The sequence below is a fragment of the Microtus pennsylvanicus genome, chromosome 8 (genome assembly GCF_037038515.1).
Source record: "Microtus pennsylvanicus isolate mMicPen1 chromosome 8, mMicPen1.hap1, whole genome shotgun sequence".
NCBI lineage: Eukaryota > Metazoa > Chordata > Mammalia > Rodentia > Cricetidae > Microtus > Microtus pennsylvanicus.
In genome coordinates, this window is record NC_134586.1 from 62294351 (window position 1) to 62316812 (window position 22462).

At 52.3% G+C, this 22462-nt stretch overlaps 1 protein-coding gene across 1 annotated transcript; it reads right to left on the reverse strand.

Annotated features, from left to right (window-relative positions):
- Window positions 1-425: 425 nt before the first annotated feature.
- Fbxo41 (F-box protein 41) lies at window positions 426-14636 on the reverse strand. Its single transcript, XM_075983679.1, has 12 exons — window positions 13599-14636; window positions 11094-11319; window positions 10559-10632; window positions 9959-10317; window positions 8834-9075; window positions 8569-8684; window positions 8295-8447; window positions 8092-8187; window positions 6292-6410; window positions 5972-6130; window positions 4026-4141; window positions 426-3914 (listed from the first exon to the last, which is right to left on the reverse strand). The coding sequence occupies exons 1-12, from the start codon at window positions 14495-14497 to the stop codon at window positions 3852-3854; spliced, it is 2622 nt and encodes an 873-aa protein (XP_075839794.1). The 5' UTR covers window positions 14498-14636; the 3' UTR covers window positions 426-3851.
- Window positions 14637-22462: the final 7826 nt, after the last annotated feature.

Genomic DNA, 22462 nt, shown 5'->3' on the forward strand with positions numbered 1-22462 from the left:
GCCTGTTTAGGTTTACCTTGGAGGCTTGATGTATTTGGACACCAAAGCAGGCTTGAGCAGTCACCGACCTTTCTCCAGCATTGTCTGCAGCCCTAAGGACGGTGCCTAAATTCTTCATTTGCCCCATTGACTGGGCTAACAGACTTCTTCCTGCCTTAGTGACCTAAACTGCAGAAAAAGCTGGAATGAGGCCTGAGGATGTTGGTTGATTGGGTCCTTGCCTAGCATTAGAAAATGGGTTCAATCACCAGGACCACACAAACTGGACACAATGTGCACGTGTATTTCCTCGTACCAGAAAACTGGAGATAGGAAGAGCAGAGGCTCAAGGCTGTCTTCAATACTGAGTTTGAGGCTACATGAAATTCTTAGAAGCAAAGGGTAGGGGTTTGGTGTCTGACAAAAATACAGCTGCATGCCACATATTTCCGTGGACCAATTTTTTTCAGTTTCATCTTTTATTGGATACAGAACCATAAATTCTCTGATGCCCATGAGTCCTTTTAAATACATGTGCTCAATACATTCGGCAAAGGGCATCTGGGTGACATGGAGCAAAGTGCTGGGATGGTAATGCCTGGGTGGGGCAGAAAGGTGGGGCCAGGGAAGGCCCCCTGTGGGCTGGAGGTACAGGCACCACTTTAGAAACCAGTAAATCCAAAAGCTGCTGTTCTCCCCTCTGCCTACTGTGCTGGGGCAGGGTGCAGCCTGGCTGTGCAGGGAAGGCAGGGCCTTGGGGTCAGTTGTCCCACTAGTGCCCTCTGAGACCCCCACCAGGATGAGTAGAGACTGGGGGGTTCACACCAAGCCTCCCTCCCCCCAGGACTGTGGTAAGGGCAGAGGCCCAGAGCTGGCCTCATGGTGGGGTGCCTGCTTGATTGTCGGGCAGTCTTAGACTAAGGTCCCAAAAAGTTGAGGAAAGCCTAATTAATATTCTGCTCTTCACCCAACCTTCAGCCTGGTCCCCAGGCAAGGACTAGAGCTGAGCTCCCTTGTCCAGGAGTAAATATACACACTACACAGTATTATATACAGAGATGCTGGCCTGAGCCAAGGCTGGATGAGAAAGTATGGCCACCGAGGACAGAAAGACTGCCAGTTCATCAGGCTGACAGGCTGGGGTAGACCTCATCAGTGGTTAACTCCTCTGGGCACTGGGCCATATCCCACTCAGTCACACTTATTCCAAGTTCACCAGAAACTATGTCTTTGGCACCAATTGTCACTCTGGGAAGTTTTCCTTCAACATAGCGCCTTATAGAAACTGGGGTTGACAGCTCACTGCCTGTGTTCTGAAGCATTCTACCTAAGGGCTTGGAGACAGGAAAGGCAAAGGATGGATCCAAACCTTGGAGCAGCAGACCTTGGGAAGGAGACCTGTTAGAGTTGAGGCAACTCCTGAGGGACCAGCTTGGCCTCTGTTGTCATAGGATTAAAAAACAAAAGAACCCTGATTTCAGGGTGCTTTCTCTTGATGGGTGGAAAGCAGGAGTTCTGGGCGGGAGTGCATACATTTTTATAGTTTTGCCATACTGTGGGGGAGCAGCAATCTGCATAAGCATGAAGTACTCAGGCCAAACATGCTACACTCACAGGTGCTAGGGCCAGGCTGTGGCAGGAGTAGGAGTGGAAGAGAAGCCAGGTGACGGCCACCCAGGAGCCCTCTCCGTGGACCTGTGCTTCCTCACATGGTTTTTGTACCTTAGTAAGTATAGGACACAAAGGGCTCTTCTTTAGGCGCCTGAAGATGGGCTAAGGTGCTTCTCGGGAAGCCAGACGCCCATCCCCAACTCTGGACTGCTAAAGATGGAAATAAGCACAGCATCCAGAAGCAGGGTTGGTCCCCTGGGGAGAAAGCAAAGGAACCACAAGTGGGGGGCAGAGCTGCTGGCTCTCAAGGCATGCCTGAAGACTTTGATGCCCAAGACTCAGCCAGGACACAGCGACCTGTCACTTAGGTTGGAAGGTCTACAATTTTTACTCTACCCACCTTTGCTCAGAGCAAGAACACAGGTGAGGCCTCTTGGGGTTTCTTGGAAACAGCTTTTCAGAGGGCAGGATTGTGCCAACAAAAGGCGTATGTTTCTCCATGGGTCAGGATGTGGTGTGGATGTAGTAGAGCCTGGAACTATCCTCTTGACCTTGCTTCCTATCCTGATGACTGCACCCTGACCTATTTCCCTCAACACCAGGCACTCTAGTGCCTCCCCTGTCCAGGGAGATGTCCTAATCCTGGGGTTGAGGAATGGAAGCCCCTGGGGGCAGACTTGGCCGAGGACTACCACATCGCTTTGTGCTTTATCCAGGAGACAGAAGGGCAGCACCTCTGGTCTTGGAGTCACAGGGAGCAGGGACTACATGGATTCAGCTGGCAAACAACTGACCTACGAAAGGCAGCTAGGCCCCAAGGGCACCTCCCCCTCCCTTCTGAGCCACTGAAGGCAGGAAAGTTGTGCTGTTGCCTGTGACTCCTGGGGACAGGGCTTGGGAGGCAGCTGTGAGAGGTAGGGGTGTAGATACCACAGCCAAGATTTCATGCAGGACTGGGCATGGAGTATCCAGCATGACAGCCTTGGCATTCCAGTCTTCACAGAACAGCGACAGAACAAGCCACAGCTCAGTGATGATGACAAACAGGCAGAGCTGCGAGATCTGGGAGCACTGAGCAGGAGGGTGTACAGCAATGGGAGGGACTTGGGAGGCGGCAACCCATGGCAGGGTTCATGCTCAGGCCAGCTTGTGGCACGGCTGTAGAAAGCTGACCGGAGGATCCAACCTTGTACAGGAGCAAAGAAAACCCTAAGATTTGGACAAGAGGTCAGGCATCTTGAAAGATTTGCCCAAATGAGGGTTGCCAAGACTCAAGCCTCGGTCACTGTGAGAGGAGGAACTCGCTTGGGGATGCTCCAAGACTTCTGGGTATGGTGCAAGGGCTGGGACACCCTGCCCCAAGTACTCTGTAGTCTCGGCCCAGGGCTGTGAAGACTCAGGAAGATGGACTGTGAAAATTCTTTCCTCTGCCTTGGCACCAGTGCCTCACTTCTGGCCTGAAGTAAGCTGTTAGATAAATCAGGCCTCCTTTCCCCCCTAAGCCCCAGCCCAAGCCCCCTTCCTCCCTCTGTGGTCCCTCAGCAGGGAGTGGTAGGTATAGGGACTGCTTTAAACTTAGTTCTGGGTGTGTTAATGAGAACTCTGTCTTAACAGTAGTCTCCTCCAGCTGGCCAGTCCTTTACCTGCCAGGAAGATGTGGGCCTCATCCTGGGGAGTTGTAGACATTTTTTTTACCCTTTCAAACTCATCCCTATGGCCCTGCCCCAACTTTCCTCTAACCTTCTACCTGGGTTCCTAGGCTTGCCTGGGTTATCACTGGAGAATGTGGACCTGATCCTGCTGTCTGAAGGGAGTGACCAAGTGTCTTCTTAGCCATGTCTGAGCTGCCTTAAGCTCCTTCTGGCCCATGGCCTGACAAGAGGCTCCTGACCAGGAGCTGGCCTCAGGAAGAAGACCTGCCTGAGCAGCTGAGGAGCTGCTGGGTGGAGACTGCAGATCCTCTGAGTGGTGGTGACAACCAGGCGCTGGTATGCCAGCTCCCTGCTGGCTGTGCCAGAAGGCTGCTCCAGCTGGGGATGTCATGGGGGTCTCGGGGCAGCTTCTGTCCAAGCCCTTCCCTGGGGAGGCGGTGCTGGTCACCTGTCACTTGGCTGTTTGAATTGGATGGGGTACTCAACCGCTGTCTGGAACCTGGTGTGACACTAGACCTCCCAAGGTCTAGTCCAAGCCAGGGCCCCTCCAGAGGTCCAAAGAGTGCCTTGGTGTGGGGCTGGCAGGGGCCCTGCAGCCCCTCACCCGGGTTAGCAGCCACCTTCCACCTTGACGTGCAGAATCTTGGAGAAGCCAGGCCTCCTTCGTAGAGCCTATAAAATAGAGCCTTAGGTTAGCTCTTCCTTGGTGTTGGGCAGGTGAAGTACTGCCACCCTCACCAGCCCCAGCCAAGGGGTCTTTTGTGGCCTCAGAGCCCACCTCACCTGGAGTTTTGTTACCATATCCTCAAACAGCTTCTGGGCCTCGGGGCTGCTGGGCTCTTTGAAGTAATCAGCAATCCCAATCTGCACCACAATGGATTTGAGGTTCCGGCAGATGCCTGGGTGAAGGCAAATAGGGGATAGTGCTCGGCAAGGGCAGTGGGCTGCAAGTTTCCGCTCATGAATGAAATCAGAGCCCCTGAGAAACATACACCAGCCAGCCACAAGAGCACGAGACAGACCTGTGCTGGCTGCAGCTGATCATATCTTAAGGCGGGAGGACATTTGGGCCACGTGTGTGAGCACAAGCTCTTCAGTGCGCTAGCAACTCTGGCAGAGGGGAAAGCTCATGACCTGGGCACTTGCAAATGACAGCTGCTCAACTGAGACTGGGTGGGGTGGCTGGAGGCAATCAGGCCTTCCTGAAGCAAGGGCTTCAACAATTATTGGCCATGCTATCAGGAAGAGGTGGCACAAGGTCAGGGGCTAGGAGGGACCTAGAAAGCACGATCTGGGGGACTGAGTAGTGAGTTCTGGTGCATATGAGGCTGAGGCTGAAGGAAGGTAAATAGGAGGGCTCAGGCGGTGATGTGGTCAAAGAAACAGGTATGGTGGCCCAGCTACTCAAGAAGCTGAGGAAGGGGGACCATTAAGTTCAAGGCCAGCCTGGACAGCTTAGTGAAACTGTCTCAAAATAAAAATTGAAAATAAGTCCAGGCATAGTGGTGCTTGCCTTCAATCCCAGCAGTGGGATACAAGGTAGGCAGATATCTATGAGTTCAAGGTCAGCCTGATCTACATAGTGAGTTCCAGTCCAGCCAAGACATTGTAGACAGACCTTGTGTCATAAGTCAGGGGTGGGGGGGGGCACACATCTTTGCAGTACAGCATTTAAAGCACTGGGTTTAATCCCAGTATTGGTGGGGGGGGGGGGGGAGAAACCGTCAGTCTGCATGGAGACCTCCCAGAGGCCAGTGGTCCTGAGTGGTGGTCCACAGTGAAGGCAGAGGAATGACCGAGTAGATGGGATGATGTGGACAGCAGAGGAGTCAGAGGGAAGTCCTTACCCCAAGAAATGTCCCTGAGGACTTAAACATACTGTGTCCTTTACCATCTAGAAGGTCAAAAAATGAGATTGCAGAATTCACAAAGCAAAGTAACGCTGGAGAGCAGCACAGAGACCCTTGGTGCTCTTTGCTTGTCTGCTCTCTGCCCTGGTGGGAGGCTCACACAGGAATTACTGGCACCACACACACAACTCACGGTGCCACTGTGGGCCAGCATGAAACAACAGCTATCCTGTGCAGCTAAACAGTTGATTAAATGCTGCTAGGGCTGGAGTTCCATCCCTGCCTTGGATGCTGAACGAGCCAGGGAGAACGCTGCTCTGTCTGCCTCAGCACCAGCACATGCTGGCTAGAGCAACAGGAAACACACTGCCTGCTTGTAGAAGAGGCTGGAGCAGCCCTTACCATTTCATCGGAGGACCCTCAAGACCGGTCTTGTTGGTTTTCCCTCATAGAAGAATTGGAGAGTCTCCAGACAGACCCTCACCTGGGCTATCAGCTGTTCCCTCCTCCCCATCTCTGCCAATGTGTGCAATTTTGCTCCCCGCTGCACTTGGAGGCATTAGACTGAGCGAGCTCTACCCATGCAGCTATGAGGGAGCTGTCTTCTGTGCGAAGACTTTTGAGTGGTATCGTTACTTTGCAATAACTATGCTCTGTAAGTAACCCTCACCCATGCTCTGTAAATAAGTCATAAACTCCACGTTCACCAAGTTGGACTCTGGTGGCACCATCTGGTACATCATAGGTGCCTCTCCGGGAGGAACAGGCAACCGTTTGTCTCCAGGAAAAGTTCACTCAATGTTACAAAATGTTCAAGGAGTGTCCAAGGATAGGCTGTAGCTACACCCTGCTCTCTACCCCCAAACTCCCATTGCTCACTGTTAAAATGTAGCAGGGCCTTAGGGGTGACAGGGGTGGCTGTGAGCACCAGCATCTCCAGTCCCTTCAGGCCTTCCCGGCACACCTCAGCCGCCACCTCCTGGGTAATCTCTGACACGTGGTCCAGTTCTAGGACCTGTAGCCGCATGCAGTTTCTTGCTAGGAGAGGAAGAAGAGAAGCCTGGTGACAAACTCTCTGGCCCACCTCCTGCCCAGGACTCAGTCCCTCACCATGCCCCAGGCTGCAGCCCCTAACTCTGGTGGGATTTCACGCTTGCCTGCTTCTTACCTACCCACTCCAACCCCAAGGAAAGACTCACCGAGTGATGCCAGGCCCTGTACCCCACAGCCGGCACCACCTACACCCAGGGCCCGGAGGTGGGGCCAACAACGTCCAATCATCTGCAGGCAACGGTTGCTGAACCGAGTGGGCTGTTGGCTGAAGAACAGACAGTGAAGAGTGGTCAGGGAGGCTTTGCAGTCCCAAAGGTGATCATCCCCGGAGGTCCCTATCCATGCTCAGGCAAGCACCTTGCCAACAGTCCAGCTGTTCAAGTCAGAAGACAGCTCATCTCTGGCTCTGCCCCCTCCCCTCTTACCACACCTGACAGCTTCGGATTCTGGAGTCACCCAGAAAGAGCCGTAGACCAGAGCCCCACCCCGGTCTCCATGCACCCTGAACCTGGTGCCAGATACTCATCAAGTAGCAATCAAGTGTCTCTTACAGCCGAGAGAACTGAGCCAGGCTCTAGAGTTCAGGGTGACAATGAAGACAGCTCCCACCCTCAAAGCACAGACAGTCCATGACATACAACATTTAGTATTCTGACTTTAATCTGCCCCTGCCACCTAGCCTTGAACTTGTAGCAATCCTGCCTCAGCCTCCGAAGGGCTGAGGTGACAGACCACACCTAACTTCTGGTACCCTTATTGTTTTTGTTCGTTTTGTTTAGAGTGACTTCAAACTCACGACGCAGCTGAGGATGACCTTGAACTCCTGATCCTCTTGTTTCTACTTCCCAAGAGCTGGGATGACTGTGTACCACCATATCTGGCTCAAGACACCCTTCTTAGAACTGACATCTCCCCAATAGCTTCCTAGAACGTTCTAGATAAGATGCACCAATCTGCATCTTCTAGGAAGGCCTCATGATGATTCCCAGCCTGCCTTTCCATCATTGCTGGCTTGCCTGCCCTACTCACACCCAGCTTCATCCCTCGACATCCATTCAGGCAATAGTATCTGTCATCTGATATGCTCGTGGTAGCAAGGACACAGAAATGGGCATTTGTAGATTCTGCCCTGGTAACTAAGTTTAGTACAGGAGCCTGAAGTAGAAATGGATATTACGGTCAAGGTGAGGGGCAGTGGGGGCCAAGTAGGGGACCACAATGACAGACTCCACCGGGGTATAAGAGAAAGCACACTAGAGAGCCTGGGAGGAGCTGGCATAGAGGGAGATCACTGGGAGGGTAAGGAGCAGGGCAGAGAAGCCTGGGAATCTGAGGATGTCCAGAGTAGAACAAGGGATGATTCACACATATCCTGGGGTCACCACCACCAACCGATTTGTTCTTGCTTTGAGATGGGATCCTGCTACATTGCTCACACAGGTCTCAGATGGCAGGTCTGTGACACCACACCCAGCTTTCTCTGTGTCGTGTTTACTGACTCCCCTGACCTGCTTAGCCTACGTCAGGCTAGTGTTGACTGCACACATACCATGAACTTTACAGTCTCCGTGGACAGGACATCGTTGAGCCAGTCATGGCTCTCATAATCTAAGCCGCAAGACTAAGGCCTGAGTGGCAACGCGGGGCTGCCAGGATGCTCAGAGGTTAAAGGTGTTTACCACATGTGAGACTCACACGTGGAAGTTGTCCCCTGACCTCCACGCAGATACCCGATTCCCACCCCACATACCTAATGAAAAGACTGAAGTGGCACCGGCAGCAAGCCAGAGAGAGGCTCCAGCTTCCATATTACGGCCCTGCTCCTTATGATCCAACACACTGACCAACTGTGTGTAATCTGTCCCCAACAGCTGACTTGTCAGTCCTCGGTCCCAGACCGGGTCCCCTGCTGTCCCCTCCCAAACCACCCTCTTGCCTGGGCTTACCAGGGATGAAGTGGCGCCACCTGGAGGGAGACAATCTCTCTGCAGCCTGCACCCAGGGCCCAGATCACCTCATGGCCCACAGGGTCTGTGGCACTCCTGGGAAAAAGCCAAAGCGCTGGTGACCCATCTTAGCGGTCTCTGTTCCCACCAAGAGGCAGGACCATGTGGTAGCTAGGGACCAAGGCCCAGACGGTGTGACCCACCTGTAGGTGACAGCCTGCAGGGCACGGCAGTAGCAGCTGGCCAGCCAGAGTGACCGGTCGGTGAGGATGTTGGGACAGTGGGAGATGCGCAGGATCAGCAGATTCCCACCGGCTGCCTTCAGCAGGGACTCCAGCCCTGCTTCAAGACAGCCCCTGAGGATGAGCAAAGAGGTCAAGGCACTGCTGGTGGTCACTTCCTCATGTGGGAAGCATCTCCATTTAAAACTCAGGAGCACTCACTCACCCACTCCCCACCCCCCACTGCAGGCCTCACCGGGTGCTGCGGGCATATTCCTCCTTGCTTTCCTTCTTTCCCCGCTGTCGGGGCTTCAGGTTCTGTAACGTTAATGAGTGGGCTTGGGTGCACCACTGAGCCAACATCGCCAGGAACTGGGGAAGATCAAGCGATATGAACATAGACCTGACTGCCATGTGGTGGGTTAGCCCTGAGTAGGAGGCACCATGAGAGCGTTTGGGGAACCAGGGCAGTGAGGGTTACAAGGACTAGACTTTTACTGCTGGAGGGCAGGGGCAGGCACCTTGGAACAGACTCGGGCGTTCTCAAGCAGCACCCTCGTCCAGACTGCGGGATGGCGAGCCACGAAGCGCCAGTCCCGGCAGACCTCTGCAGCATGCAGCAGGGTACGGGTATCCAGGTAGGTGAAGATACAGAAGAGGGCAGCACGCATCTTGAGGATTTCTGGGCTGATGACCTCATTGGAGCGTGAGGGGCTACCTCTCTCCACTCGCCGGGCCCGTCCGCTGCCTCCCTCAGGGCGGGCTGCAGAACACCAGGGCCGAAGGAGATGGGAGAGTAAAAGGCCAGTCAGTACAGAGCTGGGGGTGGGGAGCTGGGGCAGTGCAGGAGCTGGCAGGAGGAGTGAGTGTGAGACCCACATTGGGGACCAGCTCCCAGGGCCTCTGCTTTCCCCTTCGCTACAGTACCCCCAAATTTTACTCATTGGAAAAGAGTTATCTGTTGCTTTGCCACACACCAAAACCCTTTTCAGAGACGGTCTCGTGTATTTCAGCCTAGCCTTGAACTCACGAGGTAGCCCAGGATGACCTGGCACTCCTGATTATCCTGCACCTGCTGTCGGAGTACTAGGATGGGGATGTGGACCGCCACGTCCAGTTTGAGATGCTAGGTATCAAAGCCAGGGCTTCATGGAGTCTAGATAAGCACTGTCCTAACTGAACGACCTCCCCAGCCCTAAACTTTCCTTTGGAGGGTCACCCGACTCTAACCCTCTAAGCCTTCCACACAAATACAGGGCTACTCCCCCAAACTCTTGCTCTGTGGCAGGCACTTCAGAGCCCAGAATAAGCAGCTCTTCTCCTCTACCTGTGGTGGAACCCACCGTGCACACGGACCACCGTGCACACGGACCACCGTGCACACGGACCACCGTGCACACGGACCACCGTGCACACGGACCACCGTGCACACGGACCACCGTGCACACGGACCACCGTGTACACACACCCCATTGAGTGAGCATCCTTGGGTCATTGCAGGCCTGCTCCAAGCTTGAAGAGTACTTTATAGGCAGACAAGAGTAAGGGAGGTATAGAGCCAAGGGTCATCATTTCCATTCTGTATCCCCTGAGGCAACCCAGCACCCTGGAAGGCTGGATTCTCTACCCACTTTCCCAGGTCTTACCTGAGAGCCGGCAGCTGTTCAAGGGCCCAGCCAGAGACGGTCCAGGGCGTGGAACATCGGAGGGGCCCTCAGCCTCTGACTCAGTGGTTCGGGAGCCCACATCTGAGACGTCACCCTCCTCCCCCTCGGTGCTGTGACGGCGCGGTCGGCGCTGCCAGTTCTGGATGGCCTGTCGTCGCAGGCCTGAACTACGAGGGGGCTGGGACCGCTCTGAACCACCGTTGGTAGCCTGGGCCCGTGAACCCAAGCCCCCAGGGCCACTGTCCTCCGAGGGCCCTTCCTCTGTCCGAGGTAGCTCCAGACTGTCACTGTCATAGCAGCCTGAGCTCTGGGATGCAGCTGGCACACGGCTGGAGGCCCTGGGGTGGGTGGGGAGTGCACAGTGAAGGCTGAGGGATACAAGGCTGCCCCGACTCCCAACGTTTTCCTCACCACCAGCCAAGGGGAGCCCACTGTTTGCTTTCCAAAAGTCCCCTGAGCATGGAAAGGCAAACTGGTGACACCAGGGGGTGGACACAAAAGGAGGTGAGCCTCTGATGGGCCAGCAAACCTTCCAGGGTGAGGGGAGGCTGTGTGGGGTGGGCCAAGCCCGAGGCTTACCCTGTGCTGGGAGAGGAGCCATGCCGAGATACGGCGTATGTGCTTGGCACAGCTGGGCCTGCATGGTGTTCTCGCTGTAGCCCCCAGAGAGGAAGGGAGAGGAAGGATGGGCAGAGGAGGCCAGAGAAGAAGGCGATAGTAGGAGAAAGAGGAAGATGGAGAGAAGAAAAGAAGGAGAGGAGAGAGAAGAATAAAGTTGGGAAAGATGGACGAATGGACAGACGGACAGTCCAGACAGGCAGGCTCCCAAATCCCTCCCAATGCACCCACCCAGCCTCCCAGGGCCCAGCTCGTGGCTCCTAGGCTCTCATTCACAGAGAAGTACAGAGAGGGGCTTCTGAAGGCTGAGGCTATGGAAGCAGCCTTGCCAAGGCCTCAGAGCAGGCACTCCCGCCCTGTCAGGGTGGACCGCCCTCCCACTTCAGGCCTGGGGTTGCTCCTGGGGGGACAGGCAAAGGAGGGAAGTTGGGGTGGTGTGGGGGAAGGCTGTGGGGACCACACGAGCAGGTGAGAGGCAGGGCATGTACACACTCACCGTTCTGCCTGGGCCTCTTGCCCCAGGCCCTGAGGCGCTGCCCCCACCTCCTCGGCCCAGGCTGGCACTGGGTGTGCTGCCACAGCTGCTGCTGATGACCTGCAGCTGCCGCTCAGCCCTGTCTGCGCGCTCCAGGAGCTCCTCAATGAACTGTTGCAGCCGCAGCTTGGCACTGGCCTCCCGAGCTGCTGTCTCCTTCAGGAACTGGTCAATCTGCACCACCTCCCTGGGCCAGGAGCAGTCTCTTACCCAGCAGGCCCCTGGCTTGACTGCCCTCAAAACTCTCATCGGAAGAAAGTCAGGCAGTGGCCTAGAGTGTCTGTCTGCTCGTGGTCCGTGGACAATGTCCAGCACTCAGGTCCACACAATGGCACACACACACACACACACAACACAAACAAGCAGACACACAAGTCTCCACACGCGCAGAACACACACAACTGGATACCCCTGTTAATACTGCCATCAACTTGACAGGATCTGGAATCACCCAGGAGACAAACCTCTGGGCACATCTGTGAGGACGCATCTAGACTGGGTTAACCGAGGTGCAAAGATCCACCATTCCATGGGCCGGGTCCCAGACTGAATACAAAGTAGAAAGCAAGCTGGGGTGGCAGCTTCCATGGCTCTGTTTCCTAGCTATAGATAACCCTTATCCAGCTGCCCCATACTTGTGAGACCACACCCTTCCTGCCATGATTGTCTCCCCAAACAGTGAACTGAAGTAAGCCCTGCTTTCCTTCAAGTTGCTTTTTTTTTAAAAAAAATGTAATTTTATACATGTGGCAGGAGAGATCACTCAGCCACTTGTTAAGTCTCGCACAAGACCTGAGTTTGGTCCCCAGCACCCATATACTGGCTCACAACCACTCCATTTTCAGGGGATCTGACACCCTATTCAGACCTCTGTAGGCACTAGAGGCCATACATTCAAGCACAATACTCATACACACAAAAAATACTGTAAGTCTAAAACAAAAATTTAACCAAAACTGCTCCAACAAACGTCCAGGGGCTGAGGATGACGTGAAGGAGTCGGTTCCCTCCTTCCTTATGGGACCCAGGGAACAAACTGGCAGCCCTTTAATCTACATCAGGTATTGTGTCACAGCAACGAGGAAAGTAACTAAATACACCAGGTCTCCAAAGACATAGCCACGGGCAGGCTCAACCTGTACAGTCACCTCCAGGCACGTGAAGAGTACCATAGGCAAAAGCAGACAGCCTCAGTTCCCTGTGGTCTCAATACACAAATGCAGGCACAAACTGAGAGCCTCATAGCTGTGAAGACATGTCCTCACTCGGCCCAATACACAGCCCCCGGCATGTTCCTATGTAGGCAATCATGTCCACTCTCACGGCACACTCATACTCTGAAATACATTAAGAAGCATGGAGACTCAAGCCTTCTGACCCAATCGAACACATGCACGTACTCTCAGAAGTATTAAAATGCATGGAGTCACATCAACACAGAGAGAAACATAATGCACTCCTATAGTTTGCCCCAGCATCTGAGGGGTACATAAACACACAGCACCCTCACAGTTACCCACATTCATGCATCCGTTAAACAGTTAATCAAGGTGCCGGGCACTGTTCAAGATACTGGGGAAACACTACTGAACAAAAAAAAGGAAATCCCTGCCAGCACAGAACTTACACGGCAATGAGGACAAACACCACATCTGACTCCATGGAGTTTGTAAGGCTCCATTTGCAGAGCAGAGAAGCAAAGAGGTGGCCAATAAAGACGGCTGAGTAGAGGAAGGCTAAACGTGGCACATGGCAATAATACCAGAATGCTTGAGGCTGAGGCAGGAGGATCATGAGTTCAAAGGCTACATAGCCAGATACGGTGTAGCTGGATCCAGGACTGCGATGAACACGAAGTTTGACAGTCCTGGAGGTGGCAACCTGACCCCAGAGGGAAGGTTCAAGGGAGAACCAGAAATACAAGAAAGTTCTTCAAGAAGCCAAGAGCAGCCGGGTGGTAGTGGCGCACGCCTTTAATTCCAGCACTCGGGAGGCAGAGGCAGGCGGATCTCTTGTGAGTTCGAGGCCAGCCTGGTCTACAAGAGCTAGTTCCAGGACAGACTCCAAAACTACAGAGAAACCCTGTCTCGAACTCCCCTCTCCCCCAAAAAAAGGCAAGAGCAAGGAGGTGGAAGGAAGCAGGTTTACGATACCAGGGAGCAATGCAACTGTGTCTGCATGCTTTTACAAAGTACAAGATGACATGGAGAGCTAGGCCATTTCTTTGAGTAGGTTAAAGGGAAGTTCTGGTACCAAAATGCAAGAGCTGCCTGGGCTGGCTATCAGAGATGAAGAAACACACGTACTCTGGGGTCCCAAATCATCATAACACACTCGAACCCACTGGCACAGAACCCACCATTACAGACTCAGAACTTGAGTTCCAAAGCTTGACTCCATGGAGACTCCCCAGACACGTGCGGGAATAACATCCACCTTCCCACGGGACCCCCAGAGTCTACTCACTGCTGCTTGCGGCTCAGCTCCTGTTCCTTATGCACCAGGTCCTGCTTAAGCGAGGCCAGCAGCTCCACGCTCACGTCCACCTGGCGCGAGAGCTCAGACGCGCGCTCCTCCAGCTCCTCCTTTTCGCGTCCCAGCCGAGCACTCTCCTGTCGCGCAGTCTCCAACTCCGCGGCCTTGCGCTCCAGCTCGGCCTGTAGCCGGCCCACCTGGCCCGCGATCTTCTGCTCCACCTCCTCGCTCAGCCGCTCCAGTCTCCGGTCCACCTCCAGCTTCTCCAGCGCGCGGATCTTGAGGCGTGCCAAGCCTTCTTCGTAGGCTACATCGGCAGGCGATGGCGACGCCGGTGATGCGGAGGCGGGCCCGGAACAAGGACCAGGGCCGGGCCCGGGTGGCGGCGTCGAACAGGCCGAGGATGCCACGGACTTGCGCGCGAACAGCTCACCGAGTGGAATTTCGATCTCGCGTAGCGCATAGCGCGCGGCAGGCACTAGCCCTGGCTCGGCCAGCTCCTCACAGGGAAGGCTGGCGGGCACCAGGTCGCTGGGGAAGTGAGCCAGCGGCGCGTGGTGGTGATGATGGTGCAGCAGATGTGGCCCCGCGGGCGCCGATCCTGCCGCCTGCTCCTTGCCCTGGAAGGACGTGCTCTCGAAGACCTCGCGCCGGGCTCCGGGCACCGCCAGCAGGGCAGCGGGCTCTGGTGCCAGCGGGAAACCGGAGGCTGCTGCAGCAGCTGCAGCTGCAGCGGCCGCGCCGTCGCAGATACTGTTCGTCTTGGAGAGAATGTAGAGCGTCTCGTAGGTGTGGCTGTATTCCAGGTGCGCGCGCAGCGACGACAGGCTCCGGAAGCGCTTATGCTCCCCGCATCGTGGGCATCTGTAAGGTAGGTCCAGCGAGGCCATGGCCCCGCCGCCCTCTGCGCGCGCCGGCTCCACCGCGGCCGCCTCACCGGTCAGCCGGGCGCGCTCATGGGGGGCCGCTGATGGGCCCGGCCCGGCCTGCGGGATCAGGACGGCTCTGGTCACCAACAGCCAGGGCCTGGGGAGGCTAGAAGAGAAAAAGTGAGGCTCAGTAGCCTGCTAGCTGCGCTCCTACCCGCCTCTTCCAGGTTCAGTAATCCTGTACCCTGGTTCCATGGATGTAGCTAGGGTGGAGGGCTCTGGAACCTAGGCATGAGAGTGTGACCTCCCCCGAAGTGAAGGGACTATATGGTACTCCAGGTGTAGCCCAGGCTGAGCTCTTGCCTTCCAAGTGCTGAGATTACTAGGCCTAGATTTATTATTATTATTATTATTAAAATTAAGACTGTTTTGGAAGGCTGGAGAGATGGCTTCGCAGTTAAGAGCACTTGTTGCTTTTGTAGAGTACCTGGGTTTGGTTCCCAGAACATAATTAATTGTTCGTAGCCATTGTAATTCCAGTTCCAGGGGATCTGTTGCCTTCTTCTGGTTTCCCTGGCAGCAGGCAAGTACATAATGCACATGCAAGCAAAACACTCATACACACAAAATAAACCATTTTTTAAAATTTTTAAAGAATGCTTGATTTTTTTTTTTAAAAAAAGCTCGTCAATAGAACAGTTGCTTCTAATCCCAGCACTTGGGAGGTGAAGCCAAGGAGACCTTCAGGATTGTCCTCATCTACATGGAGAGGACCAGGCTAGCCTCATCTACTTAAGACTCCGCCTCATGGAAGCAAAAATGAATTATTACTGTTGTTACAAAGTTGTTTGTTGATTGATTAAGAAAGAGTTTCAGTCCCTAGACTTCCCGGCCTGGAACTCACAACGTAACTCAGGCTGGCTGTAGATTTTCAGGAATTTGCTTTTCTTAGCCTCTCGAGTGCTGGGATTACAGGCATGAGCCACTGTGCCTGGCTTGAAGGAATTATTTTTTAAGAAATTATTAAAGGAACCGGGCAGTGGTGACACAGGCCTTTAATTCCAGCACTCGGGAGGCAGTCAGGGCAACACAGAGAAACTCTGTCTCAAAAATTAATTAATTAAAAATTTTTTCCCGAGACAGGGTTTCTCTATAGCTTTGGAGCCTGTCCCGGAACTAGCTTATGTAGACCAGGCTGGTCTTGAACTCACAGAGATCCATCTGTCTCTGCCTCCCGAGTGCTGGGATTAGAGGTATGCACCACCATCGCCTAGCTTTCAAGAAATAATTTTAATTACAATGATTGCCAACCTACAAAAAAGTGCCCAAGCATTCTTCAATAGCAGACTGGGATTCAGGTTTGGTAGCATAATATCTGTAATCCCCGCACTCAGCAGGCCAAGGCAAGCGAATTGCCAAATGAGGATTGTCGCAGAATTAAGAAGATCCCAAACAAGAGAATAGTAGAATGGATTGATTGTATATTCATAATGGACTGCTGCTCTGTAGTAAGAAAGGAAGCAGTATCCATAACAACAGATGAATATGTTTAGTATTATGGGAAGGAAGCCAAAAAGAACATACTGCAAGATTCCAGAGTTGGAAGGCAAGAACAGACAAAACTAATAGCAATGCAAGTCAGAATAAAGGCTTATGTCTCTAGTGAATTGGGAAGGGGCGGGAAGGAACCTTGTGTGCTGTAGAGAGTGTTCTGTGGGGGTTGTGTTTTTACATGCCTGCGTGGATATAATCATCAAGACATGTATATGAACCTTGGGGTATCCCACGTACCCCAGTTCATGTATGTGACATCCTAGAAGATTCTCAAACAGATGTTTCATCTTCGTCTTCTGAAGGCCACATCCACCATGCAGGCAGATTCATTAGAACTCAGTTGTAGGGACCAGGATGCTCACCTACCTATGATGCTGTACATGGCACTGTTCCCATGCCTGCCATTTCAGGCACTGCCTCCTCCAGTGAGTGTTCTGCTCTTCCCTCCAAGGGCCCTACATTCTTTCCTCTCACACCCTTCCTGACAAGGAGCCCACCCATTCTTACACCCAGGATTCTTCTCAACTCTTGTCCTAGCCTCCCACCTGTGGCTTTTCACCCCCCCACCCCCCCTACCCCCGCCGGGACTTCACGTATCTCACCGCCTTCCCTATTTTAACTGACTCTGAATTCAGGCATGGTGCACCTTCTGAGGACAATGCAGTTGTCATCAAGAACTTCACCCACTTTCTCAGCCATCTGATGCCTAACCATTCCATCTTTATAGGCTGCCGCGATATTGTCCAGGGTGGATTTTCCTCAGGGTTCTGTGCCTTTCTGTTCTTAATTGATTCCAGCTTCTTTATGGCCTCCCTCTGTTCCCACTGACTCACACCTTGAGGCTGCTCTCAGCTCTACCTCTCCTTCCTAATGGGCTCCAGAGAGTTCTGCTTGCCTTCTGCCATTTCCTCATGGATATACAGAACCATCTGTTGCCATGGCCACCTAGCGCCTAGCCTCCTCCTGTCAGCATGCTGCTTTGATCTTGGGGCGTCTGCCTTCCTTTCCCACTTCGTCAGTCTCTCTTTGTGGACTGGGGCGTATGGTCAACTCCTCTTTTACACTTTTACTGGGTCTGTGTTCTTTGTACCCGGAGTCGGGGGGGGGGGGACTCTGGGAAATTAAGAGATAAAGATGATTTCCTTTTTCAGGTAATAGACCCTGTGGTAGTCAGTGGCTTTTTTCCCTTTGTGTTTAATCCATTTATTTTGTGTACAGTGGATGATCGTGCCGTGGCACACATCTGGAGGCCAGAAGTTAACCTGTGGGAGTCAGTTCTTTCCGTCCACCAACTGGGATCCAAAATCAAACTTAGGTTGTCAGGCTGAGTGGTGATATTCTTTACCTGCTAAGCACCTTCTCCACTGAGTCATCTCCCTGGCCCTGTGGTGGTTAGTATTGTCTCCTTCACAGAATCTAGAATGATCTGGGAAATGGGCCTCTGGGGAGTTTTGATTTCAGCTGTTGGGGTGAGCCGAACTGCCCACTGTGGCTGGCACCATTCTCTGTGGGATCGTGTGAGCACCCGGAAAAGGAACTGAGCAGCAGCTTGCCCTCAACGCCCTCTGTTTCCTGATCCTACAATGCAGAGCTGCTTCAGGCTCCTGCTTCCCTGACTCCCCCATCATGATGTACAGCACCTGAACTTCAGTTCTCTCTCTGCCATCAGTTGTCAGTTGTTTTTGTTGTCATAGCAACAAGGAAAGAAATTAAGCTAGGGGAGTGTAAATAAAACAGTACCACTTCCCTTACCCCCAGTCAAAAGTTGGTGGATACACACCTTCAATCCCAGCACTCAGGAGCAGATCTCGGCTGAGTTCGAGGCCAACTGGTCTACCTAGTGAGCTCCGGGCCAGCCAAGACTACATACACAGTAAGACCTTGCCTCAAAATACAAAGAAACAAAAAGTTGGTCAACTCTGTCCCAACAGCAAGTCCACTGATTAAACTGTTATCCATAGCCCCTGGAGGTAAGGCCATGCTCCCACAAAGACTGCTACATTAGCAGACAACTGTTAGGACATTGTTAGGTGCTTGTGGTCTTTCCTGGGGCCTTTTCAGTAAAGTCAAACAAGACCCACTATGGTTTGGCAGAGCTCACAGCAGAAGGAGAAAATAGCTTGTCTGGAGAGGGCCTTCTGCTGAGGCCAGTAATCTAATATGGCTGAGAGATAATGAAGAGCCAGTTCTCTGCTTTAAACTACAGTGAACTCAAGCAAAGAGGGAGGCGGGAAACTCAGAGGGAGGGCGGTCTGGGGCCTGCCTGCTCCTGACTACTCGGCCCTCCTGTGTCCTCTCCATGGAAACATCTATTATAAGCTGTCTTTGGAGTGTGTTGGGGGGGATGCAGCTTGAGTAGGAAGGGGCCAAGGAGCTAGGGGCCTGCATTGCCCATTGGCAGAGGCCCGGGCTGGAGCCCTCCTTCCAAGCCTGGGCTCCTGTGATGGGAGGAAGAGTGCAGCCTGTTGCTAAGAGACAACTCTCATTCCCCCTCCCCACCACCATCAGGGAATCCATTCTAAAATTACAACTTCCAGTGAGGTCTCTGGCCTTGAGTACTGGGGATAAAGAAGGCGAGTTGATAGAGAGCCCTCCTGATGATCAAGGCCAGTGTATTGCTAGAGAAGCCTGGAAAACACATGACAGACCCCTAAGACTGTGCCCTCTCTGTGCCCAAGCAGGCTTCAGTTCTTGGCTCACAAATCGCCTCAGAGCACTAAGGATGCAGACTGCAGGATCAGAGAATCCTTGCTACTATCAGAGATGTGGGCTGTGGATAAGTGTTTTCCCTCCCTTCCCCTCTCCAGCTGGGTAGTGACTTTGTTCTTTCAGCTATCCAGTTTTCTTCCCCATCCTATTCTGGATGCAAGACCCTGAAGACTAGATTACTACTTCATCAGACACAGCACAATACTGTGTGCGGCTGGATGTGTTTCGGGATGAGGATGCGAGCTTGCTTCTTCTGGAGACAGGACAGCTACCGCGTAAGTCTGTGATGGATGGCTGCGTTGGGACGAGCAGGGAAAACGGTCTAAATTATTCAGCAGTTAAGCAGAAAGCCGTGTGTGTTTAATAAACCGCTATACTGTTCTGCCGCTCTGCTCTAGTTCTTGGTTAGACTCCCGATTTTCTCTTAGAGAACTGTTTTCCTCCAACTCTGGGTTGGTAGAGCTGACCTCAGCCCCTGGCTCCAGGGAACACATGTGGTTTTACTCTCTTATAAGAGGCCTGGCTATCTGGATAGAAATAGCACGTTTCCCACTTCTGGTTAACACAGGCACCCCAGGAGGCCTTAGAGTCTTTTCTATGGGGCAGAAGGACTTGTGATGTCACTTGAACAGTGACATCTACGTGTGCCCAAAGCCTTTGCTCAGTTCACAGATCTTGCTGACAGCATGATGTCTGTGACTGCAGGCTCCCAGGTGCCAGATCATGTGTGTAACTGTAGGTGCCTATGTGTGCGGAGGGCAGAGGACAACTCTCAGCAGTGGGTCTTTGCCTTTCCAGTTTCTTTTCTATTTTTTTTAAAGATTTATTTATTATGTATACAGCGTTTTCCCTACATATATGCTGCAGACCAGAAGAGGGCACCAGATCTCATTACAGATGGTTGTGAGCCACCATGTGGTTACTGGGAATTGAACTCAGGACCTCTGGAAGAGCAGTCAGTGCTCTTAACCTCTGAGCCATCTCTCCAGCCCTTCTTTTCTATTTTGCATGCACATGGGGGCCCCAAGCTAATGATGAGATCATCCTTCATCCATCTCCCACCATATTCATTGAGGCAGGGGCTCTCAGACAACCCAGAATTCACGGACATGCCTAGTCTTGCTGGCCAGCCTGCTCTGGGAAACCCCCAACCTCTGCCTTCTGAGGTTGGCATTACAGGCAGACAATCATGGCTACCCAGCGTTTATGTGGGGGATCCAAACGTCAGTCCTGACATTTGTGCAGCAAGCACTTTAACCACGAAGCCGTCTCCCCACCTTCTACTTTATTTTAAGGCAGGCTTACTCCTTGTTTTTTTGTGGCTGTGTATATTAGGCTAGCTGGTCTCCTGGACAGTTCCCCTGTCTCCACCTCCCACTTCGTGGTAAGAAGGCTGGGATTACCGATGAGTACAATGGCATCCTGCTTTGACTAGATTCTCAGGCTTACATGAAAAGGGCTTTCACCCATCCAACCATCTCTCCAGCTTGTGTTTTTGGTCTTGTTTTTCAGTGGACTCATTTGAACCTGTTGCCAATCTCTAGCAATGACACAAAATCAGTGGTTCTCAGCCTGTGGGTCGAGACCCCTTGCAGGGCAAATGACCCTTTCACGGGGGTTGCCTAAAACCATCAGAAAACACAAGTATTTACATTACAGTTTATAACAGCAGCAAAATTACACTTATGAAGTAGCAACGAAATAATTTTATGGTGTGTGTGTGGGTAACCACAACACGAGGAACGATCTATTAAAGGGTCCAGCATTAGGAAGGCTGAGAACCACTGCTCTAGAGTCATTCACAGATTCTGAACTATGGCTCCTAGCAGCCTGGTTTCCTTTCATGTTGCCCTTCTCCTCTCAGCTACAACATTGGCCATCTTGGCTTTTCTCTCCTTAGGATGCTTTCTGCCCCAACATCCTTCCATGCTACGTGCTCTTCCAGGCCAAGGCCTGCTCACACCCGTGCTGCTGGGCTAGCCTAGTCTCACAGCTCTCTGTCATCCTCTGCAAGGACATGGCCCTCCCTTTCCTTTCCCTTGATGGTCTCTCGCGCTAGCCCAGGCTGAGCTGGCCCGCTACCTGGGCTCCTCCTGCATCACTGTCTGGAGTGCTGGAGTTACAGGCATTTGCCTCCACACTGGCTCCAGACCTGTCTTATGGCAGATGATTTCTCTCCACAACTCCTTTCCTGGCTCCCCACTGCCTGCCTTACCCGCCACAGCCAAATCCAGGTCCTGTCTGGCCTCTATGTGCTCTTGCAAATTTGAAAGTGAAAACTGACCTGGTTTCTTCACTCGAGTTTCTTGGATTGCAGGGTTTGGACACTTCCCTGCTTTTTTTCAATCATCTGCGTGTCTTTAGTGATTTGACCATATACTGTGCTGTTGGGGGGGGGGTGTTAAACTATATTCACTTATCTAGTGTGTGTGTATATGCTGGAACGGGTGCATCTCTGCCATAAGATACATGGAGGTCGGAGGAACAACTCGTAGGAGAAGGTTCTTACCTTCCATGTGGGTTATGGAGACTAAACTCAGACTGTAGGGCTAGCAGCGCATGCTATTGCCTACTGACGATCTTGACGATCTAGGGTTGTTTGTTTGTTTGTTTCTGAGACAGGGTTTCTCTGGTAACAGCACCTGGCTGTCCTTGAACTTGCTTTGTAGACCAGGCTGGCCTTGAACTCACAGAGATACACCTGCCTCTGCCCAAGTGCTGGGATTAAAGGCTTCCGCCGCCATTGCCCATTGGATCTAGGTTTTTTTTTGAGACAGGGTCTCACCATACAGTCCAGGCTGGTCTCACACTAGCCATAGTCCTCTTGCTTCAGAGTGAGAAGCACTGAGATTACAGGTCCTACCTGTCATGCCCAGACCAATTTTGCTCATTTTTACATTGAACATTCTTATTTCTTCATTGATTTGCAAAGGCTTTTTATAGTATTGATCTCTTGTACTGCAAATATTTTTCTCAAGTATGTTGATTGGCTTTTACTTTGTATTTTATTGATATGTTGAAAGTACACCTCAGTAAAATGTGAATGATTTCTGCTCTTGTTGTTATGCTTAAGGAGTCTGTTCCCGCCAAAAGCTATAACCAATTATGCATGTGTTCTTTTAATACTCTAGACTTTATTTTTTGTAGAATACTTAAATTTTTAAAATTTTTATTTTATGACTGATTGATTTGTAAAATCAGATAATTTTAAATAAAAAATATTTTATGTGTATGAGTCTACATTTATGGTTCTGCACTACCTATGTCCCTGGTGCCTACAGAGGCCAGAAGAGGGTGTTAGGTTCTCCCAGAACTGGACACAGATGTGGCCCACTCTGTGGGTACTGACAATCAAACCTAGGGCCTCTGGAAGAACGGTAAGTGCTCTTAATCACTAAACCATCATGCTAGCCTCCAAAATAATTTTAAATAGGGGTTTTGTTTTATTTTATTTTTTGGTTTTTCAAGACGGAGTTTCTCTGTGTAGACCTGGCTGTCCTGGGACTCACTCTGTAGATCAGGTTAGTCTCAAACTCGGAGATCCGCCTGCCTCTGCCTCTGCTGGGGTTAATGGCGTGGACCACCACCACCCAGCTTAAATAAGGGTTTTAATCAGCTAACCCTGCTATCACATCTGACAAAAACCGGGAACTGTGCAGATACACCAGGCTGAATTTGTCCCTCTTTCATATTATATCCACATTTAGATTTTTCCCCACACTT